The 19,591-nt window shown below is 39.1% G+C and overlaps 1 protein-coding gene across 1 annotated transcript; it reads right to left on the bottom strand.

Moving 5' to 3' along the window:
• Positions 1–8,639: 8,639 nt before the first annotated feature.
• Positions 8,640–12,193, bottom strand: LOC108900259 (endothelin-2). The gene is made up of 5 exons (XM_018701229.2): positions 11,985–12,193; positions 11,171–11,324; positions 10,912–11,025; positions 10,178–10,261; positions 8,640–10,062 (listed from the first exon to the last, which is right to left on the bottom strand). The coding sequence occupies exons 1-5, from the start codon at positions 12,049–12,051 to the stop codon at positions 9,963–9,965; spliced, it is 519 nt and encodes a 172-aa protein (XP_018556745.1). The 5' UTR covers positions 12,052–12,193; the 3' UTR covers positions 8,640–9,962.
• Positions 12,194–19,591: the final 7,398 nt, after the last annotated feature.

Below are 19,591 nucleotides of genomic sequence, written 5' to 3'. Positions count from 1 at the left end.
CAGTCATACACTACCTGAAGGCAGTGTTAATGTTTGAAGATTAGCTACTTAATTGCATTTACTGCAATTTGAGTAGGCAGCACAAATGAAGGGTATCATTGCAATGCAAATCAGTCCCATCCCCTGATCTTCCATGGGCCGCAGCATGTTTGCTTCAACACAAGGAGAGGGCCGGAGGCACAGGTAATGGTTTTGATTGGATGAGTTGAGATGTGGGTCAGGGTATCCTGTGTTCTGCAGAATAACATAGATGTGGTGCCTCCTGGTGACCCCTGGTTTAGGGAAAAACTGGTCCTGGCTAGAAGCGTATTTTTTTAACCTTTATTCATAAAGGCATGGACCTGATAATTTAATAACCTTTATTCCTAAATGTTAATAACTGAACATCCTGCTTCATTTATTAATGCAGGGCATACTTGGTGACAGCACTGCTCTGGCACCACTGGAATAGTGGAATTAAGGAAATACTAGATATTAGGAAGTCAGTAAGGATGCAGTTAGCCTAGCTTAGCAAAAAGACTGAAAGCAGAGGCAAACCAATATTTTAAAAACTGCCAACACCTCCAAGGTTCACTCATGTTGTATCTCTTTTTCTTCAACCTTAAAAACATTTTATATTTTCTGCTAGCTGGAGACAGAAATACTGATAACCTGCACCTCCAATAAAGTTAAACTAACTAACCTGTCACTACAAACATTTACAAACTGTTTCTCCTGCTTCCAGTATTTATGCTAAGCTAGGCTAACCACATCAGGATTCATACTTAACGCACGTCAGTGATTGGAATCTTCTTGTCTCACTATTGGGAAAAAAAGCAAAAATATTTAACTATTCAGTGTGGGTTGCTTCTATACTTTTTATACCTGTTTTTTCTACCATGTTTGATTTAGCAGCCATCAAGCTACAACAGACAACTGCACTGACTTTAGTGGAGACTGTGTCTCATGTCCTATATCATTGTCATGTTTTGTCTGGGCTCTTCTTCCACCTTCCAAGATAAGTATATGGAAATTACCTGAAGTTCCTGAAGTTTATTATGACTATTTTTGAGTGATGTTGATATAGTGATGATAGTGTTGCGATGTGATTTGTGGGATTTAAGTGCAGTTGTCCTCCTTTCAGCAGTGATTATTATTATAACAAACTGATTACCCATGAACTGTTTCATTCTATAAAGAAATATTGTAAATTGTAAAACATCTAACTTTTCTAGTGATCATTAATAAACAGAAAAATTGGGTAAAGGTTGGAATTTTCTGCGTGAGGCTGTAATGAACTTGTTTCACAGCAGACATTTTGACATGTCGTAGCAGGAAACACACAGGTGTAAGTTAACGATGACTGCATTCCATTCAGGTGAGCCAGTTCCAGTGAGCTGCTGGCTCACTGTGATGGTTTATTGAGACAGCTAATGGAGCCAAAGAGCCATATTTAATCTTATCAATTACATTTTTTTATACATGTATAGCAGTCATGATTAATTAAAATTCATGGAAATTAAAAATGAAAAAAAGATTTCTTTCTCACTATGTCCCACTCTAAAGGATAAGTCTGGTGAAAATCTTGATCTAAATCCCATGAAAAGACAAACATCATCGATGCGTTGTTCCAACAAGTATTGTGTATGTATCAAAGCCTGATATCCTCCTCTAGAGCTCCTGTGTTGTCCAAATGCTGTTGAAAACACACCAGTCAGCCACACTGTTGCACTGTTCTTTCATCACCATGAACATACATACTGTAATTTGTTTTGACTCAGTCCTGCATACACTGTCCTGCTGCCAGAAATAAACTGTACTGGTGAAACGCTGGTGAAAACACTGCCCAACAAATGTATATTTTACAACTGTTTGAGAAACGTTTGCTAAAAACGACATCACTGAGCCTTTCTGAATAATAAATCATTTGACTTAATAATAAGATGAATGATAACAATTATTAGAACCATCATCAGAGCTTCATTGTCATTAAAGATTTTGGCCTTTAGTAGAAAGCAGTGGTCTTGGGGCTGACTGTCACAGACAGAAAAGAGGCATAGTAATGTATTGTTTTCCATCTTTGATGAATAGAAAAATGGTGAATAACATTAGCATTATATTTTACATTCTGATTTTGGGAGACAGTGAACCATCATACTTTCTTATAGATTCAAATTGAGCAGGACCACAGCATCTGTGAGTAAACAATGTTATGTTGTTGCCGGATGTCACTCATTACTCTGTTCAAATGGTTATATGCCAGTGTACTCTGACACAAGCCCTCATTTTCATTGCAGCCAAACTGCACTGGTTTTATGAGATGTCATCTGTCCCACTTATTATCTTGCTGGTTTACAACATGTAGCATGGGGAGAGAGTGGCTGCATAACATCTTAGATGCAACAGTTAACCAGTGTTATAAATTAGTCAAACATTAATAATTACTTTAACTGACTAGTATTTCTGGGGCAGACTAGCAAGAGTAGCAATGTTGAATCTATTTTGGTACACTTTACCTTCATATCCTGGGCCAGTAATGAATCGGCAGTTCACCGTCTCTATAATTATCATATTAGTATATTTCTCTATCATGGGACTTGCATCTGTCAACGTCAGCCTGACATGCAGGATCACCTCTCAGACAGCATTCCTCACAGATGGTGGTGATAACATAGAAAATGTTACACTTAAGACGGTTACACCACTGATTCTGCAGGTATGATGTGAATCAATATGCCAAACAGTTTATCTGAAGTTAGAAGAATTCATCTATTACCGTCACATCTATTTTTGACAGTCACCTCTGTTTGACCTTCTGAGAAGGTGACATTCAGCATCAGATGACAAACATGATCTCTTCTGGTGAATGGTATGATTGTTAACCTCATTCACTGGGCAAACAATCACTGCTTTGTTAGATGAGGTGTGAGGTAAAGAGGCTCAAGTCTGCAGGAGTGTGAGTTTCTCCAGAAAATCAAACAAGCGTAAGGCACACAGCTTGATGCCCATTTCAGTATGATTAATGAACAGATAGACTGCATTACATAGATCCAGTGCTCACTTACTCCCTCTCTCTCCATGGCTGGAGGTGGTGGGAGGGTGTAAAAGATTTATGGCCCACATAATGGTTAAAGTAGGTGAGGAAGCACTTAATAAACAACTGAGTGGATACCCCATGTGGAGAAGAATGGAGGTAGAAATTCTTATTGCATGACCTGCATGTGCAGGTGGATATTTTAAACACTTACTTCCTTTTGTGGAGACAGTCTGTGTGGATGACATTAACTATGACATTACCAATACATGAATCAAACTACGGAATATTATGCATGATGATTTATAATAAAACATTAACCCACCTTCTACACATTGACTCGGGCATGCAGGCTTACAGCAGTATTAGTCCTGCATCCAAAGAGAACCTGGGTCTCTATTAGAAATACAATGTTGAATGTCACTGTAATGTGAAATGGAGCTCAGTTTTGGGGTAGCTAAAAGTGTGTATGTGTATGTCGCGACCCTGCGTGACTGTGCTGATTGTTCTTGGAATGAATGTCAGTGACCTCTGAGGCTGTCCAAAGAAAGCAGAGACTGTTTCACAGTTTCTTTGCTCACTGACTTTATCATAAAGGCTTAGGAAGCTGCAAATCAGAGCGAGCTGTCACAGCTTTCCAAAACTCACATACATTCAGTCATGCATGGAATGAGAATTCAGCCCAGGCCACTGATGGTTATTGCACTCAGTCAGCTCGGTGCGCTGTTATGTCACCAAATCTCTTCAATGCTGTGGTGAAACAGAGAGAAAAAGGAGTCAGGTCTGGATTTTATAAATGTGCAACCTTCACCTTCAAACAGCTGGACTGGAACACTGACCAAGAACTCCAGGATGCATCCAAAGCAACTGTAGCATCCTTGATTTAAATTCAGCTGTAACTTTTACACTCACTCTATCTCTCTCTCTGCTTCCTGTCACGTCCTGTATATAGTAAGAAAAGTGAAATAAAAGTTGTCTTTAAAAAATCTTTCAGCTTTGACTTTTACCTCCGTTTTACAGCACGTTATGTGGGAACAACAGTGTCTGCCAACACTTGCAAAAAAACATTTTGTGCAATTTTAGCATGCAAGTCCACCTGTGGCAAACTGAACTGATCAGACCAAGTTTAGAAAGACACACACTTGTGTTTGAGCTCTCACAGTTCACTCTGCATGTCAGTTAGACCTCAGCAAACAACTTCAGAGCTGATGATGTTGTTTAGAAATTGTGTTGTTGCTGTTAAATCTCTCAAACAGTGTAGGATCGTGACGTCATCAGCATAACTGACGTACCTGTGAAATCACATGGCACATCTGATGTTTATCCTCTGGGGTTTCCCTGACACCTGTGCCTGTTCCTGATGACAATTTTAAAAATGAAGTAAAACAAAAACAAAAGTTTTAGAGAACTACTGGTGAATCTCCTGGTTTCAGTCAAGATAAAATGTCCTAATGCCACCTTAACTGTGATCATTTTTCATTTGAATACGCTGAATTGTTTTTAGTTTCGCACAGCTAGAATTGCAGATAGCATTCATGTTAAATTCACGCAATCATCTACACAGTATCCATCCATCATGTCCTAGTGGACGTGCTTATTAACACTGTCCCTTTGCCCTCGTTCACCCTGATCTGCGACAGTTAATCACGTATTCACCTGCTCTATATTTACCTGCTGAGATAGCAGATGGACATCGTCAGGTGTATGAATGGCAAATTAAGATTTCAATCTGCCCTGCTGCACAGAGGACAGTAGCCATTTACAGAATTTCGCAGATTGTTTATACTGTTGCAACATGAGATGCAGATGCCTACATGCAGCTATCGCTGTATCTGGTGTACGTGTGCCTGCACACAGAGGATGTGATGGCGATCTAGGCCATAATGTGAAGAATGCCATCCAGTGCAGGCATGCTGGCAAGTTTGCATTATACAGTAAAGATGGGTGTTTACAACTGGAGAAGGAATGTCTGGTGGTGTCAGGCCATTATTGGAAGAAAAATTATACACAGGTCAAATCCCTCGAGGAAATATTGACCACATACTGTATGCTGTTTAACACTTTGGTCTTTGAATGATTACACCGCTCCTGCTTAATGAGTCTCACCTTTGAACTTAGTGAGGAAGGAATTCCTGCTATTCAAAACATCTATGCAAGTGTTTATTCACTGAGCGAGTTCTTTGAAATCATGACACTTGCTCTGAAATAAGTGGAAATTTACCTGTTTATGCAGTGAAGAACTTCTCCTTCTGTTCCTGAAGGAGCCTGCTTCCTTCCTGCTGGTCCTGGCTGCTTGGTTATGGCTAGACTTCATGTTTTGGTATGAGCAGGCATGTTTGGACCAGTGGTGCTGATAGGCCAGCCTGTCCCCGAGCTGCTCCGGTCCCCGCAAACAAAACCAGGAAGAGGAGGAATGTACCGACACCAGCTCTTACTGTAATCGCAGCCGCCGACTGGAACTGTACAACAGCAACAGCAAAAAAAACAGTTGATGTGGCAAGAATTTTTAACACACAGACAATGCCATAAAACATTTTAAACTTTTGCTTTCCTTTTTAAATTATAGAGGCGCAGTAAACCACAGTTCCGTCTCTGCCTCAGGAACTTACATTTCCCATCACACTAAATGTTATCTCTACCAGCAGCTGTTTCTTTCTTCACTTTCTTATGCAAGAAAAAGTGTCATATAAAGTTTGCCTTTATTATAATTCCTACATTTAGTTTAGTGATCCCTTAACTTTTAACCTTTTTTTTTAGTTAGCAAATGTTAGCGTGGCAACACACTAAACTAAAATGGTGAACTTGGTTAACATTATACCTGCTTAGCATCAGCATGTTAGCATTGTCATTATGCATTAGCAGCGTTAGCATTTAGCTAACGTACAGCCTCATGCAGCAGCTACTGTGGCTGTAAATTCTAGTCTTTTTCTTTTCAAGGATCAAATTCAAGGATGCTATTAATGATTAGGGAAGGTCTTGTAATTTTAGTAACCAGAACATGAGATCTAACATCCCCCTCCCCACACCAGTAATTTTTGTACAGACCCTAAGTCAATGAGACATGAGCTACATTGCCCACTAAATGTGTGTACACAAAAACAACAGGCAGAGAAACTTTCACAAACACATAATCATGATTTAATCAACCAGCATCTCGAGGAGAAAAACAATGAGGGTAATCACATCGAATAAGGACTGAAACAAAGCAAAACAATGCAACTAGTGTTATGACAACAGCGTGATTAAGGTTGCAATCTCAATCCTCCATCCAGCCCATATCAGTTCCCTGTGCGAGCAGCAGACATGCTCCTGTTTTTCCTTTGTTTCTTTTCCTCTCCCGGTTCTCTCCTGTACTAAAGGAATTCTGGAGGAATGCAGAAAAAGCATCCTGTTTTCATTCCACGCTCTTAGTCAGCTATTCACATTCTGTAGAGCTCGCTGGGGGGTCTGAGAGTTCATACTGACGTCAGGGTAAATAACTGGGACATCACTACATGAGCTAATGGAGACACAGGTGCATATTATTACTGTGTGGCCCCTGTTTGTTTTTCATCCCACAGTCCCTCCACTCCTTGTCAAACATAAATTCTTAGTTTCACTACACACGTCACAAAAACACAAACAATAAAACATCATATTAAGATGTGATTGACTTTGAATGATGCTAATACCTCATTTATTGCTATTATCTGTCATTCCTTAAACACTTGACCTGTAACCGAGGACATCCTGTAGATAATAGGAAGCCTTGTCTCCGACATCCTCTTTAATAAACATTTTCTGAGCTCACGTCCCTCTCGCAGAACAGCCTATCTTAAGTAAACATCAGCTTATGGAGGGACAAGGGGACAGACTACCACCATGAAGAGATAAGCAACACACATTACACTACAGACAAAGAAATCCTATGTGTACTAACCACATACTTCTTTGTATTTTTGCTCTCTCTGCACCTCTGCAGGTTCACCGTGTGTCTGTTCAGTAGTTAAATGTTAAAGCACAACTTCAAAGCAGACACACCTGCTTTTTTCTGCACAGTAAGGCTGAAGGGGCTTTAATGGGTTTATGGACACCAACATGCAGGAGGAAGCCACTGCCATTTAATCCTTGAACATACCTCAAACCCATAATCACAATTCTCAGAAATCCATTGTTCTGTGTGTGTTTATTACTGTAGCATTTCTTTGAGCCACTTGTCTTTATGTAAATTATTTAATCTGCCATCCTGTTATAGCTTAACTTTCTACTAAAACCTTGCACTTGGACTTCATATAGTTTCCTGAAAGTCCAAAAATCTGGTCCAGTTCATGTTACACAGACTGATAAGTTACTCACTGATTGGATGGTTTTAGCAGCAACTCATGCTGCATGTTAGTGAAAAAAGCTAAATGAGTTTTCACCTTTGGTCACTTGTGTGAATTTGACCACAGGACATGTTCAGTGATCCCAAAGAGACAATGTACCAACTGTTAGCTGTAAGCCAGACAGCAATGTCTCTGCGTGTGTGCGTCTACAGCTCAACTAAGCAGAAACCCCAGTTCTCTCTGTTCATGTTAAGATTTCATATCTGCCATTACAAAATATGATGTTTGGTCCGCATACAAAACAAACCTACCTGGTCTGGAGGTAGTGGTTTAGCAAACATCAGAGTTTGATTGACAGCTTTCACCCTAACCCACAACAAACCAAACTAAGTGGGCAAACTCACCAGACTGTGTTTAATCGAACCAAACAACTTAAGTGTGAAAAGCACCCTAAGCTCCTCTGATGTCCGTTCCCCATTAGCTTCCACAGTAGCGGTTGCTAATTCCTATTATGTATATACAGTATGAAGAAAAACATGAGTCGACAGAAAATGCGCAAGTTGTGTTGCGTGACTAAAATAACCACCTGTCCTGCAAAAGAGTTTTATTTAACACTTAGGTAGAATTCAGCTATGTGGTACAGTGCTTCAAAGGAAGAGTTTGACATTTTGGAATCACTTTCTTGCTGAGAGTTAACAGAGGATCAATACCACACTTTCAGATCTACCTTAAACATGAAGCTGGAGTTGTGACATACTTAAGCCAAGAAGCCAGTTTTACCGTTTCTGTGCTGTTTGTCTTTGCAAGGCAATTGCTTCATTTGATTACGCTAAAAGCTGATTTTCCACTTTTCAATCAAACAAACTAGATGAAAGAAGAAGGATGTATTGATATCAGTTATACACTGGAATCCTCTCCTGCAGGTCATGACAATATTAGACCCAGCTATATATTACACAAGTTTTGGAAAGCTAGTGAGAACATGAGACTTGAAAGTGAGCCTCTCCGCTCCTCCCTCCCCTCTCTCTCCATCCTGCTCTGTTACAATCCACCACAGCCCTTCACCTAGACCCTTATTGAAGCAGTAGCTTTAAGTCTAGTCTGTTTCCTCTTGTATTGTGCCCTCACTGACTTACACTTTATTCACATCTCAAGTGAGTGGTGTTACACCCAAAGGCTAAACTTTAATTTTTGAAGTCCTGTAAACATCTTGCAACATTTTATTCAAAGACAGCTCAAACAATTCCAGATGTGATTTAAAACTGAAGATTCAATAAGTGACACACCAATCAAATATCAAAAGTCAGATAATGAAGGCACCATTTTGACAAAGAAATTTTTTTTGCATTTTATTTTCCCATACACAGTTCATCATTCATACAAATATAAATACATCTCTGAATAAGTTAGATAATAAATACATTGAATCATTCAGCATTCAAAAGTAAACTTCTAAGCTGGCAAACTGTTCATAGTGTACAGCTTTGAGGACAAATATTTTTAATTACAATGAAGGTTTATATTTCCATGTGTCTGTTAGCTCCTGGTGCCTGCAGTCAAACAGGGCAGATGGAGTGAATGGATGTAGGACACATAAAAAGTGTAGGCCACAGATAGCTTTTGAAGTGCATAACAACAGTCAACATTTCCCTGTAGCTAATACAGAGAACTTGACATTTGTCAGGGGAGAATAACAATTGTTGCATTTTTTGGCAAGCTGCACATCATTGAAACCCTCTGGCTTATCTTCAATCAAAACATTAAACAGGAGCTATGCAATAAACACTTGAGCCAACACAATAGACCTACTGTAGTTGTTATGCTAGTAGAGGGTATACAACGTGTGTGTGTGTGTGTGTGTGTGTGTGTGTGTGTGTGTAGAGGAGCTGACAATAGACCTTGTATAAGGCTAATTGTTTGTTAGATAAATCCCAAAGAGATGACCTTCATTTCAGTGTGGAAATGTGTGCCAAGACTGTTCAAGCTGCCATTTTCAAGTAAGCTTCATACTTAAAAGGCTATTTGTTAATTTGCCATAAACATTAGGCAGGAGAGCAGATTCCAGCTCTGATACAGAGGAATATTAAAACAAACCAAAGGTCAGAAATGACAGAATAGGTTCAAGGAAGTTGATTGAACATGAACAATTTCCAGCTAAATACAGAGTTTGTATGACTCTTGGAGTATGTAATGATCCTATAGTCCTCAGTGTGGGTGAGTTGTAGATCTAAAATTGTCCTTATAGAGTAGTCAAACCAGCAGAGCTTTAGCCATGGAAACCCAATGACTGGTCACTGATTTGTCCTTGTAACCACTAGTCCTGAACTTTCCTTGACTTGTCCTTGACTTTGAAAGGTCCTTCCTTGCCATGTAGACTTTTATTAAGGAAAGTCCAAGGAGAGTTTAAGAAATGGCTCTCAACATCTCCACCCAACATTACCATTGCCTTAGGGCTTCTATCTTGAGGAGCTGCCAGTCTTCCAAAGCTCTGCTTTGTTAATCAGACGCTTGATCCACTGCTTCCTGTGCCTTCCATTTTTCCATCTCTGCGTCCCCAGAGTTGGTAAGACTCTTACTACAGGAGGAATCTGTCCATGAGACTGAATCCATGGTGATTGAACCGTTTCTGGTTTTCTTTCAGGCCTCTACCTCCTTGTTCTACTCTTGAGCCTGTTGACTCCAACCACGTTCTTGTTTGATGACACAGTGTCTTTTGCAATAGCCATGTTGGACTTAACCACAGATCTGTAGAAAAAACAAAAGAATACAGGTCAGAGGCGCTTCAGATGTCTTAGAAACAACCACCTAACACAGTACAATATGGATTTAAAGGCTGATCCTTAAATTCCTCCTCATTTACCTGAAAGATGCAAGCAGTTTCTTCCTGTTTGTGTTTTCAGATTTTCCCAGTGGGTTCACAATATCATTCCTTGGATCGTGAGAGCTGTAGATAGATACAACAACAGCATTAAAACAAGGATATAACCCTCAAAGTGCCTAGGGGAATTAAACCCCTACAAATGGGGGATTTCGTCTTGCATTAATACATTACTTGAAGTAAAATTAGTTCAGGGTCAACCGAGCAATTTCCTTGGAATTCAAACTAATATATTTTAGATGCCTTATGGGCAGAAATGCTGGGCGTGCCACACAAAAGGATAGGCTAGGATAACAGCTAGAGATGATGACTAATCCATTCTGGCAGTTTCATGATTGCAATAGCTCAAAGACGCAACAAACATTCACTTAAGCAAAAGCAGAAATCTAAACTTTCCGAAAATAGCAGCGCTGCTAATAAACCATTATGATTTCTTTCAAGGCCCTCAAGGGAATGCGGGCCATTCCTTCCACTGAGACTGCCACCCTCATACTGTTATACCATTATCACAGACTGAATCATTTTGCCTCCTCCCTGACTCATCTACATCAACATACTGTTCAAGCTTGTCACACTTAACTGACAGTGGAAGGAGACAAAAGGGCTACTTTGATACTATCTAACATCTAAAGGAGGATATGTGATGAGAAGGATTTGGCTTGCTATAGATCTTTGTAGGTGGAAGAAGGAAAAGTGAGGAGTGGATGAGTGCTCACCTTTCTTGACAGAAGCCGGAGCAAGTTTTATCAGCTGGGTTGAGGCATTTGCAGCGGTTGGCTGAACGGCGGCGGCGAGACGGGGGACTCCCCAGACCATACGGAAGGAGTTTACTGTAAGGGAAAATTAAACTTATTAGGACAATGTTGGTGAAAGGATGTACAAATCTGAGGATTAGTTTAGAAATCATCCCCAAATGGGTTTTAGGGTCAAAGGTTGGGGTTAGGTGTAGGGCTCTGAATTACTCAGCAGTCTCACCTTGGCGTGTTGACCCAGATAATATCCAGGTGGCAGAAGTAGATGCATTCTTTATCATCCCAATTGTTACAGGAGCAGCGTTTGGTCCTGACATGTCGTGAATGTGGAGCCTGAGCTGGCAGCTCTGCCTGGTCTGATAAGGGGAGTCCACAACCTAGAAAAACACAAAGGATCCAGAGATTAAAAAGCGCCCACTAATCCTTTGCAGTATGACTGTGCAGTTAGTGATTATCACATGTAAACACAAACATATCCACTTCATGGGCTAACACCCATCAGTGCGGTTAAACAAATGTGGTTGTGATTACGGTGGAACTTATTTATCATAGTCAAGGAACTTAATCCAAGTCAAACAATCCTGTGAGTTCACCAGAAGTGGTTGTATCAATAATGCTGTGATAATACTCTTCAATGAAAGGTGAGTTACTTATAAATGGAAAATATTCTCTGCAAGACTGAGCCTAGCTCTTGTAATGTACCTACTCTTTCTGTGCTGACTGTCAAAGGCTGCAGCAATAAATTTTGCAGTTACACCAGCATCCTAATGTTTTTGCTGAATTAATCTGTACTTATAAAATTTTGTAACACTGCTTATTGTACTGCAATTTCTAACAAAGACACAAATCTACTCCTAAACGCTTTATTTAAACCAGTCTAAGCCAAGAAATATCTTTCAATTTATTACATGAACAGCTAGAGGGAATATTTAATGAAAGCAAATCAAAAATCTTTAAGTGGATTTCACTCAAAAAAAAATTCTAAAGTTGCTTTAAAACACTCTAAAAACCTAAGAAACCAAAGAAAAGTGGCTCACCCTCTTGCAGAGCCATGCAGATGATGATCAAAGTCAAAGTCTTGCACCTGAAGGAATCCATCATCATCCTTGGTGTCTGAAGTTCTGATGTGTAAAAACAGCAGCAGTCAGTTCACACACTCCAAGAGGTGTCAAAAAGTCTTAAAGGTCTTGTGTGTAGAGCCTGGAGAGCAGCAACATGTGCTTTGTGTTTCACATCCCTGTATGGACGTCTACTTATACCCCCTGGTCCCTCCCTCCTCTGTGTATTCTTCTGTTTATACAGAACAGTGCTGTTACACAACACACACATACTCCACCTGCCCTGCTCGCATTCCATCACTGACCTTAACATAAAGTACTGGTAGCGCCTCCCACCGGCCAAGGAGGGCAGGGAGAGCATGTACAGAGGGTTCCAGTGATACAGAGTTTGAAGGTCATTGTTTTTGGATTGGATGAAACACATTATGTTGTAAGCTGGTTTTGAGTGTTTGTAAAGTGGAGTCTTAGCGATATTTTTTCATGATAATAATTTACAAATAAAGAGTGTTTTTACTCCATATTCTTTTCTCGTCAGAACACAGAACACAGAAGTATCTAAGCAGCACATGTTAACATAAACGTAAAAGACTATTTTCCTTAGAGTGAAAGAAAAAAAAACATAACACACTGACAGCAATTCAGAGGTGGTGTGTAGTGTACATTCATGCTGAAGATGAACTAAATAAAACAAACACCCAAGACAATTACCATAATTGAATTTGAGTGCAGTAACAACAGTGGTAAGGGCTATATGTTTTAAACACTGTTTATGTTTATGTCTTTGTCACCATTTCTAACTCTTCATATGAATTAACTGATGAATAATGAATGACTGATAGCACAGTTAAACAGTGTAAAAAGGTATTCATTATCAGTTTATAAGCATGTTCCTATTATAGACTTTTTTTTTGCATCAGACATTTTCATACCAAAACAGTACAGGTGTAGTTGATGACATTAAAAACAACTGCATTCCATTTAGGTGAGCAAGTTCCAGCATCCTGGTATTATTATACATGCTGACTCACTGTGATAACTTACTGAGACCCTTGATGGAAATGAGCCATTGTTAATAAAATTCTTGTTTCTCCTGTATGTCTCCTGCTATGTTACCATATCTGGCATCTGATGTTTAAAACTGTTTCTATACGTGTACAGGACTCCTGAAGACATGATGAGGTTTAAGATTCATTCCTGACTTTGAAAACAGTGGTTCAACAAAAAATTCTTAACATAAGGTCCAGTCAGTGGCTGTTATTAGCTCAGCTGTCATGGAGAGTGAGGAAATATTTCTAGATATCTAGATAAATACTTTATGTATAAACTGAATACATATAATCAATGGATATAACAAATACTTAAAATTACATATTCATTTAAATTATGACAACATGTCATATTATCACATTACCTCAATCATTATTTATCAAAACACAGCAGGAGATAAAGTTGTTGATTAATAAATCCTTCAAAATGTACTTGGATCTGCTTATAGCTCATCATTAACTAATTATGAATATACTGCATATAAGTGCAAAATGACTTAAAAATGATGGGCTGTAGTCTGTTATGAAGATATCAGGATTTCAGAATACTTTTATTGACCACACAGAAGTAACAGAAGGTTATGTGAGGCAATATATGTTTCTGTTTTTCTTTCCTTTTTTTTTTTTTTCCAGAGGCGTTGGGTGAACGGATGAGGCTGGAGGCGGCAGAGGAAGAGATCATAGAACCAGCATGTGCCACCCAGATGATACAAGGATGATGAAGTCAAGGAGAGCCATCAGCACAAACCCACCCCCCCCTGCACGAAGGTGAGGTCATGGCACTATCGCCTCACACACCCCTACACTGTCACACAAACAGTATCTCAGTGCGTGACATGCTTTGACCTTCGTAAAGTGATATGCAGCCGCCTGCCACATCAGCTCTCTGCTACCCACACACATGCCACTATGCATATAGTGCAAGTCCACACACACACTATCTCTTACCAGTGACAAAAACACACATCATGGATTTGACCACAGCCTGGATGCCCACAGACTGCAAACAGTTACAGTATGTCACAGAAACAGCCTAAGGTATTCCTTCCTATAATCAGAATGGATTATATAACATAAATCCACAGGCATGTAGAAGTAACAGAAACTAATACAGTATGTGCATCTGATAACAGGACACCACAGGGAAGAATGAATGGATTAGGATGAAGCTGGAATGAGACTTACAAAACTCAAAGACGCAGTCAAAGCAAAGGACAAATGTGATATTCACATATTATTTAAATATTCACAGAAACCATCCTGGGCTGACATGTTTTCATTCTGCTTACTTTAAAGGCTTCTTATGAGCTCGGTCAGTCTCGGTTCCTTTTTATGGAATCAACAACATTACTCACATTTTCATCTCAATATATGTTAATATATAATTTATATTATCATTCCTTATGTTATTATTTATTGTTAAAAGTACCTAAAATTAAGATTTTAATAAAATTTTAATTGGTCATTTTTTGGGTATATTAAAGACTGTATTGTATCTGAGTCTAACTGAAGTAGGAGCCAGACAAAGAAGTATCAGTTAAAAACAGGAAGGAGCACAATTGTTTACGTCATTGAAGAACTTTGACTAAAGAATGGAAAATCTTGCAAATGTCAAGGAATTTTAGATCAGAGCTCCAGCAGGAACCTAAAGGATAGAGGAAGACACCTAAAGAGACAGGAAAAAACACTGCTGAAACCTGCATATTTGTGTGTGTGTGTGTGTTAGTGTGTGTTCACAGTTTAAAGGGGTTAAGGGCTGGGGGAAATGCCAAAAGGATGTCACAATGCAGAAAGACTGGCATTTGACCAATAATTTGTTACAGTGAAGAAAAAAAAATTATCTAGAGCAAATATTTGTTCATTGGTGCAGACTGGAGGAATGGGTTCAATCTAAAGGTACCCCCCCCCCTCCTCCTCCTCATTTCCCCTTCCCTCTCTCTGTCCTTTTCCCCCTCTGCTCTCTCCAGACAAGGCAGTTGCAGTGTAAAAAAAATGTGCCCTTATCTATTTCCCACTTCCGGCTGCTGCTGAGGGCGACAGAGGAATGTGAGATGGCGCGATGACAAACAAATAGCGGAGCCATGATCGCAGAATCCGTAGAAAATGAGGTTGAACATATATGGGCTGTGACACAATAGCACACAAACAAGTCTCCACATTCAGGGACTAGCTGCTCGCTAACTTTAATAGTAACTGAACCAGCATTACTTTCAAGGCTAAGAGTTGGCATATCATCAGCTAACTACATTTTGTGGGCTTATAGTTTACATAAAAGAGATTAAATAAAATCCCCATTTATGTCGAGCAAATCAGTGTGGAGGTCTGTCCTGGATTATACCTGGATGCTAGCATCTGTCCTGCTACCGGATTTGGGAAAGTCCACACCTCAGTGAGCCAAACTTGTTACCCAAGGTGTTACTTGAGCATTACACCAGGTTTTTCTCCTGTTTTTGTTATCATTCTTACACTAGTTGAGCGTCAGCTGTGATATAATCTGACATCGGTCGCAGACTAGAAATGAAAAGGCTGTTTATGTGTGTCCTGGGACAGAGTGTTGCAAGAGAACATGTCACTGTTATCACTGTAAACTGTGGATGAGCCATGAACAAAAGATTTGACAGGTATAGTAACAGTAATTGATGCTATGTTCATGTCATATGGTTTAGAACCAAAACAAAGCTCATGCTCAGCCTCTGAGTTGTCTGAGTTGGATATATGAGGAATTTCTGAGAGCAACAGTTTCTCTCACTTAGGGGAAAAGATCTGGTGTCAACAATGCTGACCAAGATGGCTGCAGAGTTACATCTAAATAAATTTCAGTTCTAATCCAAGTCTTATTTAGGCTATTTAAATGTTGTATCTAGCTAGGTTTTCTTGACATGACTCAGTGAACTGTCAGTTAACGTCAGCTCACTTTCTATATGAGCTCAGCTGGACTCAATCGTCTTAGCTCTATTTTCAATCATTACCACCGTCAGGAATGTGACTGCATGTACCACCGTGCCATTCTTTTTCCTTCTAGGGACAAAAAAATGCATAGGGGACAGGAAGTAAATTTGACAGTAGTCAGTGGAGTTTATGTAAGAGAAGAGAACTGTGACTCACCCTCACACAGACACGACCCTGATGTGAGCGAGGTGAAGAATATGTATGAGTAGTTGGATGTTTTGATAGCAGCATCACCACCAGCACATCACATACACAGGCTGAAACTATATAACTAACTCTACTGAGACTGACTCTCAGTCTGTGTACTTGACATGAGTGATGGGGGTGTCTGCTACACCTGTCTGCAGCCACCAGTCATTAGGGTCCATACCAGTTAGACCAGTTAAAACAGGAACATAGCTGATGGAAGCTCTGAGTCATGTTCCTTCAAACATATATGTTTTATTGCACCATTCATGTTCAGTAAAACCTGAGCATAGAGATTCATTCTTGACCTTGACCAAGGTCACATGATTTGCTGAGTAGGACCACGCGGTATGGCCAGAAGCCCTGGAAATAACACGAAGCACCTATCTCTCATTAAAACAACAAGTTTAAAACCAATAACTTTAGATTACCAGGAAGTGCATCTTACGTCTCTCAGCAGGACTGACTGGATCCACAAATAAATAAATTGCTCAAATAAATGATTATCTGTATACAAGAAGAAAACAGTACATTTTACTTCAAAATGATTCATATGCGTAGTCTGTTCATTTATTTCCATATTTGCAGACCACCTGTTTGGAGCTGTCACACTAACAGACGTCTATGACTCATGAGCCATAAGCTCTTAAACAAATGAATGAAATTGTCCATGTACTGTCAAAGAATAGTGAGACATGCCCATCACTGCTTCTTAGAGATCAAGGTGAAGTCTTCATACGTCTTGTTTTGTCTAAAATCCAGAAATATTAATTTGGTTTTGATTAAAACATGGACGAGGAGTAAATCCTCACATCTGGGCGAAGAGTTTGGTATTTTTCATTAAAAGTGACAGAAACAATAAATCTGTTCAAATCAAATGAAAATAGCTGCTGATCAGACAATAGATTCATCTACTGATCATTTCAGCTCTATATAGAAAAACATCCAAATGATAAGTCTCTCTGAGAAGATACTGTCTGTATATACGGCCATGAACTTCAGCTTGACTCACATCATGTTCAAATAGAAACAAGAGGCGTAATGTCATCATTGTAAAAATAGTACAGAGAAAACAAAATGAAAATGATGCATCATTTAGTCATATTTTGGGGGTTGTTATATTTTTAGTCTGGGAGAAACTAAATAAGAAAACTGAGGGGAAAAAATCAGCCTCTTGAATTTGTCTCACTTGATAAAATGCTGACAGAACCTCAGTTTAAAAGTGATGATGTCTATGAGAATTTCAAGGATCTTCTCTGTAGAAAATATCATCTTGAGCCTATGTACTTACAGATCATTGTCTTCATTATCAATATGACAATGACAGGGCCACATACAATATTCTATATATATATATATATATAATATTCTGGTATTTCATTTGTTGCTGCCATGGAATGGAGGTCAAGGATATTTGTTGCAGCCTCTCAAATGTTATGGGTACTGCTGAGTCACTTTGCTCTGTCAGAAGCCCCCTGCTGCTTCGTGATTGTTTCATATTGTTCTCAGAGAAAGAAACCCCCCTACCTTTCCCATCATGAGTCCCCTTTTCTACAGAACCTTATCACTCTCCTCCTCTGGAAAATATGTTATCTGGTTAATAATTTGTTTTAATTATATTATCACACAATTACAAAGGAATTTTTTAGCCACTTTTTATTTCTGTTACTATGGAACCCCTGACATTTAACATGAATCACAGCTGTGGATATCAACCTCATTCTTTTTTCTTTCCACACCTTTGTTGTCTGTGGTTTCTATTACTCAAAATATAACTATAAAAATACACAATAAACTCCCTCCTTCTCCCTACACCCACTCTATGTGATTTATTCCAGCAGTGTGTGTGTTGTTTCCTGAATAAATTAGTACAGAAGAAGGTTTCAGTACGAAGTCCAGTACCTTCAATGTATGACGTCATTATTTTCAGTCAGGCAGCCTGAGACTGTACGGACATTTAAGTTGCTTTCTCCTGCCACCCAGTGGTTACATGGGCCATCTTCAGCGCTGGGGAACAAAGAGGAGCTGCCATCATGGCAGCACAGAGGACAATAGGATGATCAAATGCCAGTTATCACATGTACAAAATACATGACAATAAATATAACAAAATAAAAGAAATGGGTTTTAAATAAAAAAGACTGTTTTCAGGATTGGAAACAATATCTCCATATTAAACATGAGCTTACCACAGCCACAGGGTGGTGCTACATCCATCAACATAGAGGGTTTTCTAAATTATTTGCTCTACCTGGAATTGAATTGAATTCTAAGTTTTAGCAATTTATCTAGACGTCTGACCAGGGCAGGGCTTCAAATATCATATGCAGAGCCAGAACACAATGAAATTATTGATTCCCATTGGAAATTTGTTCATTGCAGCAGTCAAAGGGAATGATGCATTACTGTAAAGATTACAAACACTAAGCAAACACTAACACAACTTTAGAATATAAAGAGCAGCAACAGAAATAGCTGAAAGTAATTCTAGAGCTACAGCACTTACCGGGTAATTAAAATCCGAGGTCAGATCTCTCTCAGTCTTATCTTGTCAAATATGTCAAATATATGAATTTAAATATAATGAAATTAAAATGAAGCTAATATAAAACTGACAGTTGTAGCCTCAAGAAACATTTTCACCATGGGTTGTCTCCTAAATATCATCTAAATAAAATGAGAGGGACAGACAAGGCACAGCCAGTCTGAGGTTATAAAATCAGTAATGCCACCATATGGAAGTTATTATGTTACCAGAACTTTAGTTTCCACAAAATGCTGATAATATTATATTCTGCCTATAAAATAAATCACCTGACCAGGATCCTGTTGTTTGAAGGTATGTTGCATCTTACAGCTACATGAATACCTCAATTAATTCTCTGTACTTATTATACAAAGATCACATGCAGAACCTGAACCCTGGTTGAGTTCATCTCTTGTGTCAGACTCATGTCAATCAGTCTAAACTCACCACTGGTTCACAGCAGGCTTTAAACGGTGGTTGTGTTAGCTCTTGCTTTACTCTTTCATGTGATATGTGTAGTATATGGGGCTCTGTGGAAGTGAACAGCAGTTCTGTTGTTAACATGTTGGTTCTCATCACTGTTAATAGATGTGATCAGTGACAGATGTCTTGGGTCTGTATTTCAACATTATGAAATAAACCTGAATTCACTCCGCATTCTGAATTATTTTAATCCTGATTCAGTTTTTTAGGCTAATTCAAGACAGACTTTTCATTGCAGTGTTAGTTACCATGGCAAGTGATCTCAGCGCTAACTTGAGCTATTTTTGCGAGACTGAGTAGCCAGGGTCAAGTCCAAAGGTAGCTGTCTAGTCTAGCCCTCTAATCCTGCTTTGTGAGACACGGACATAATGTCTTGAAAGACACACTGCTGTTGA

This window comes from Lates calcarifer, linkage group LG3, assembly GCF_001640805.2.
Source record: "Lates calcarifer isolate ASB-BC8 linkage group LG3, TLL_Latcal_v3, whole genome shotgun sequence".
Classification (NCBI taxonomy): Eukaryota; Metazoa; Chordata; class Actinopteri; family Centropomidae; genus Lates; species Lates calcarifer.
This window is presented reverse-complemented; position numbering and strand designations above follow the sequence as displayed.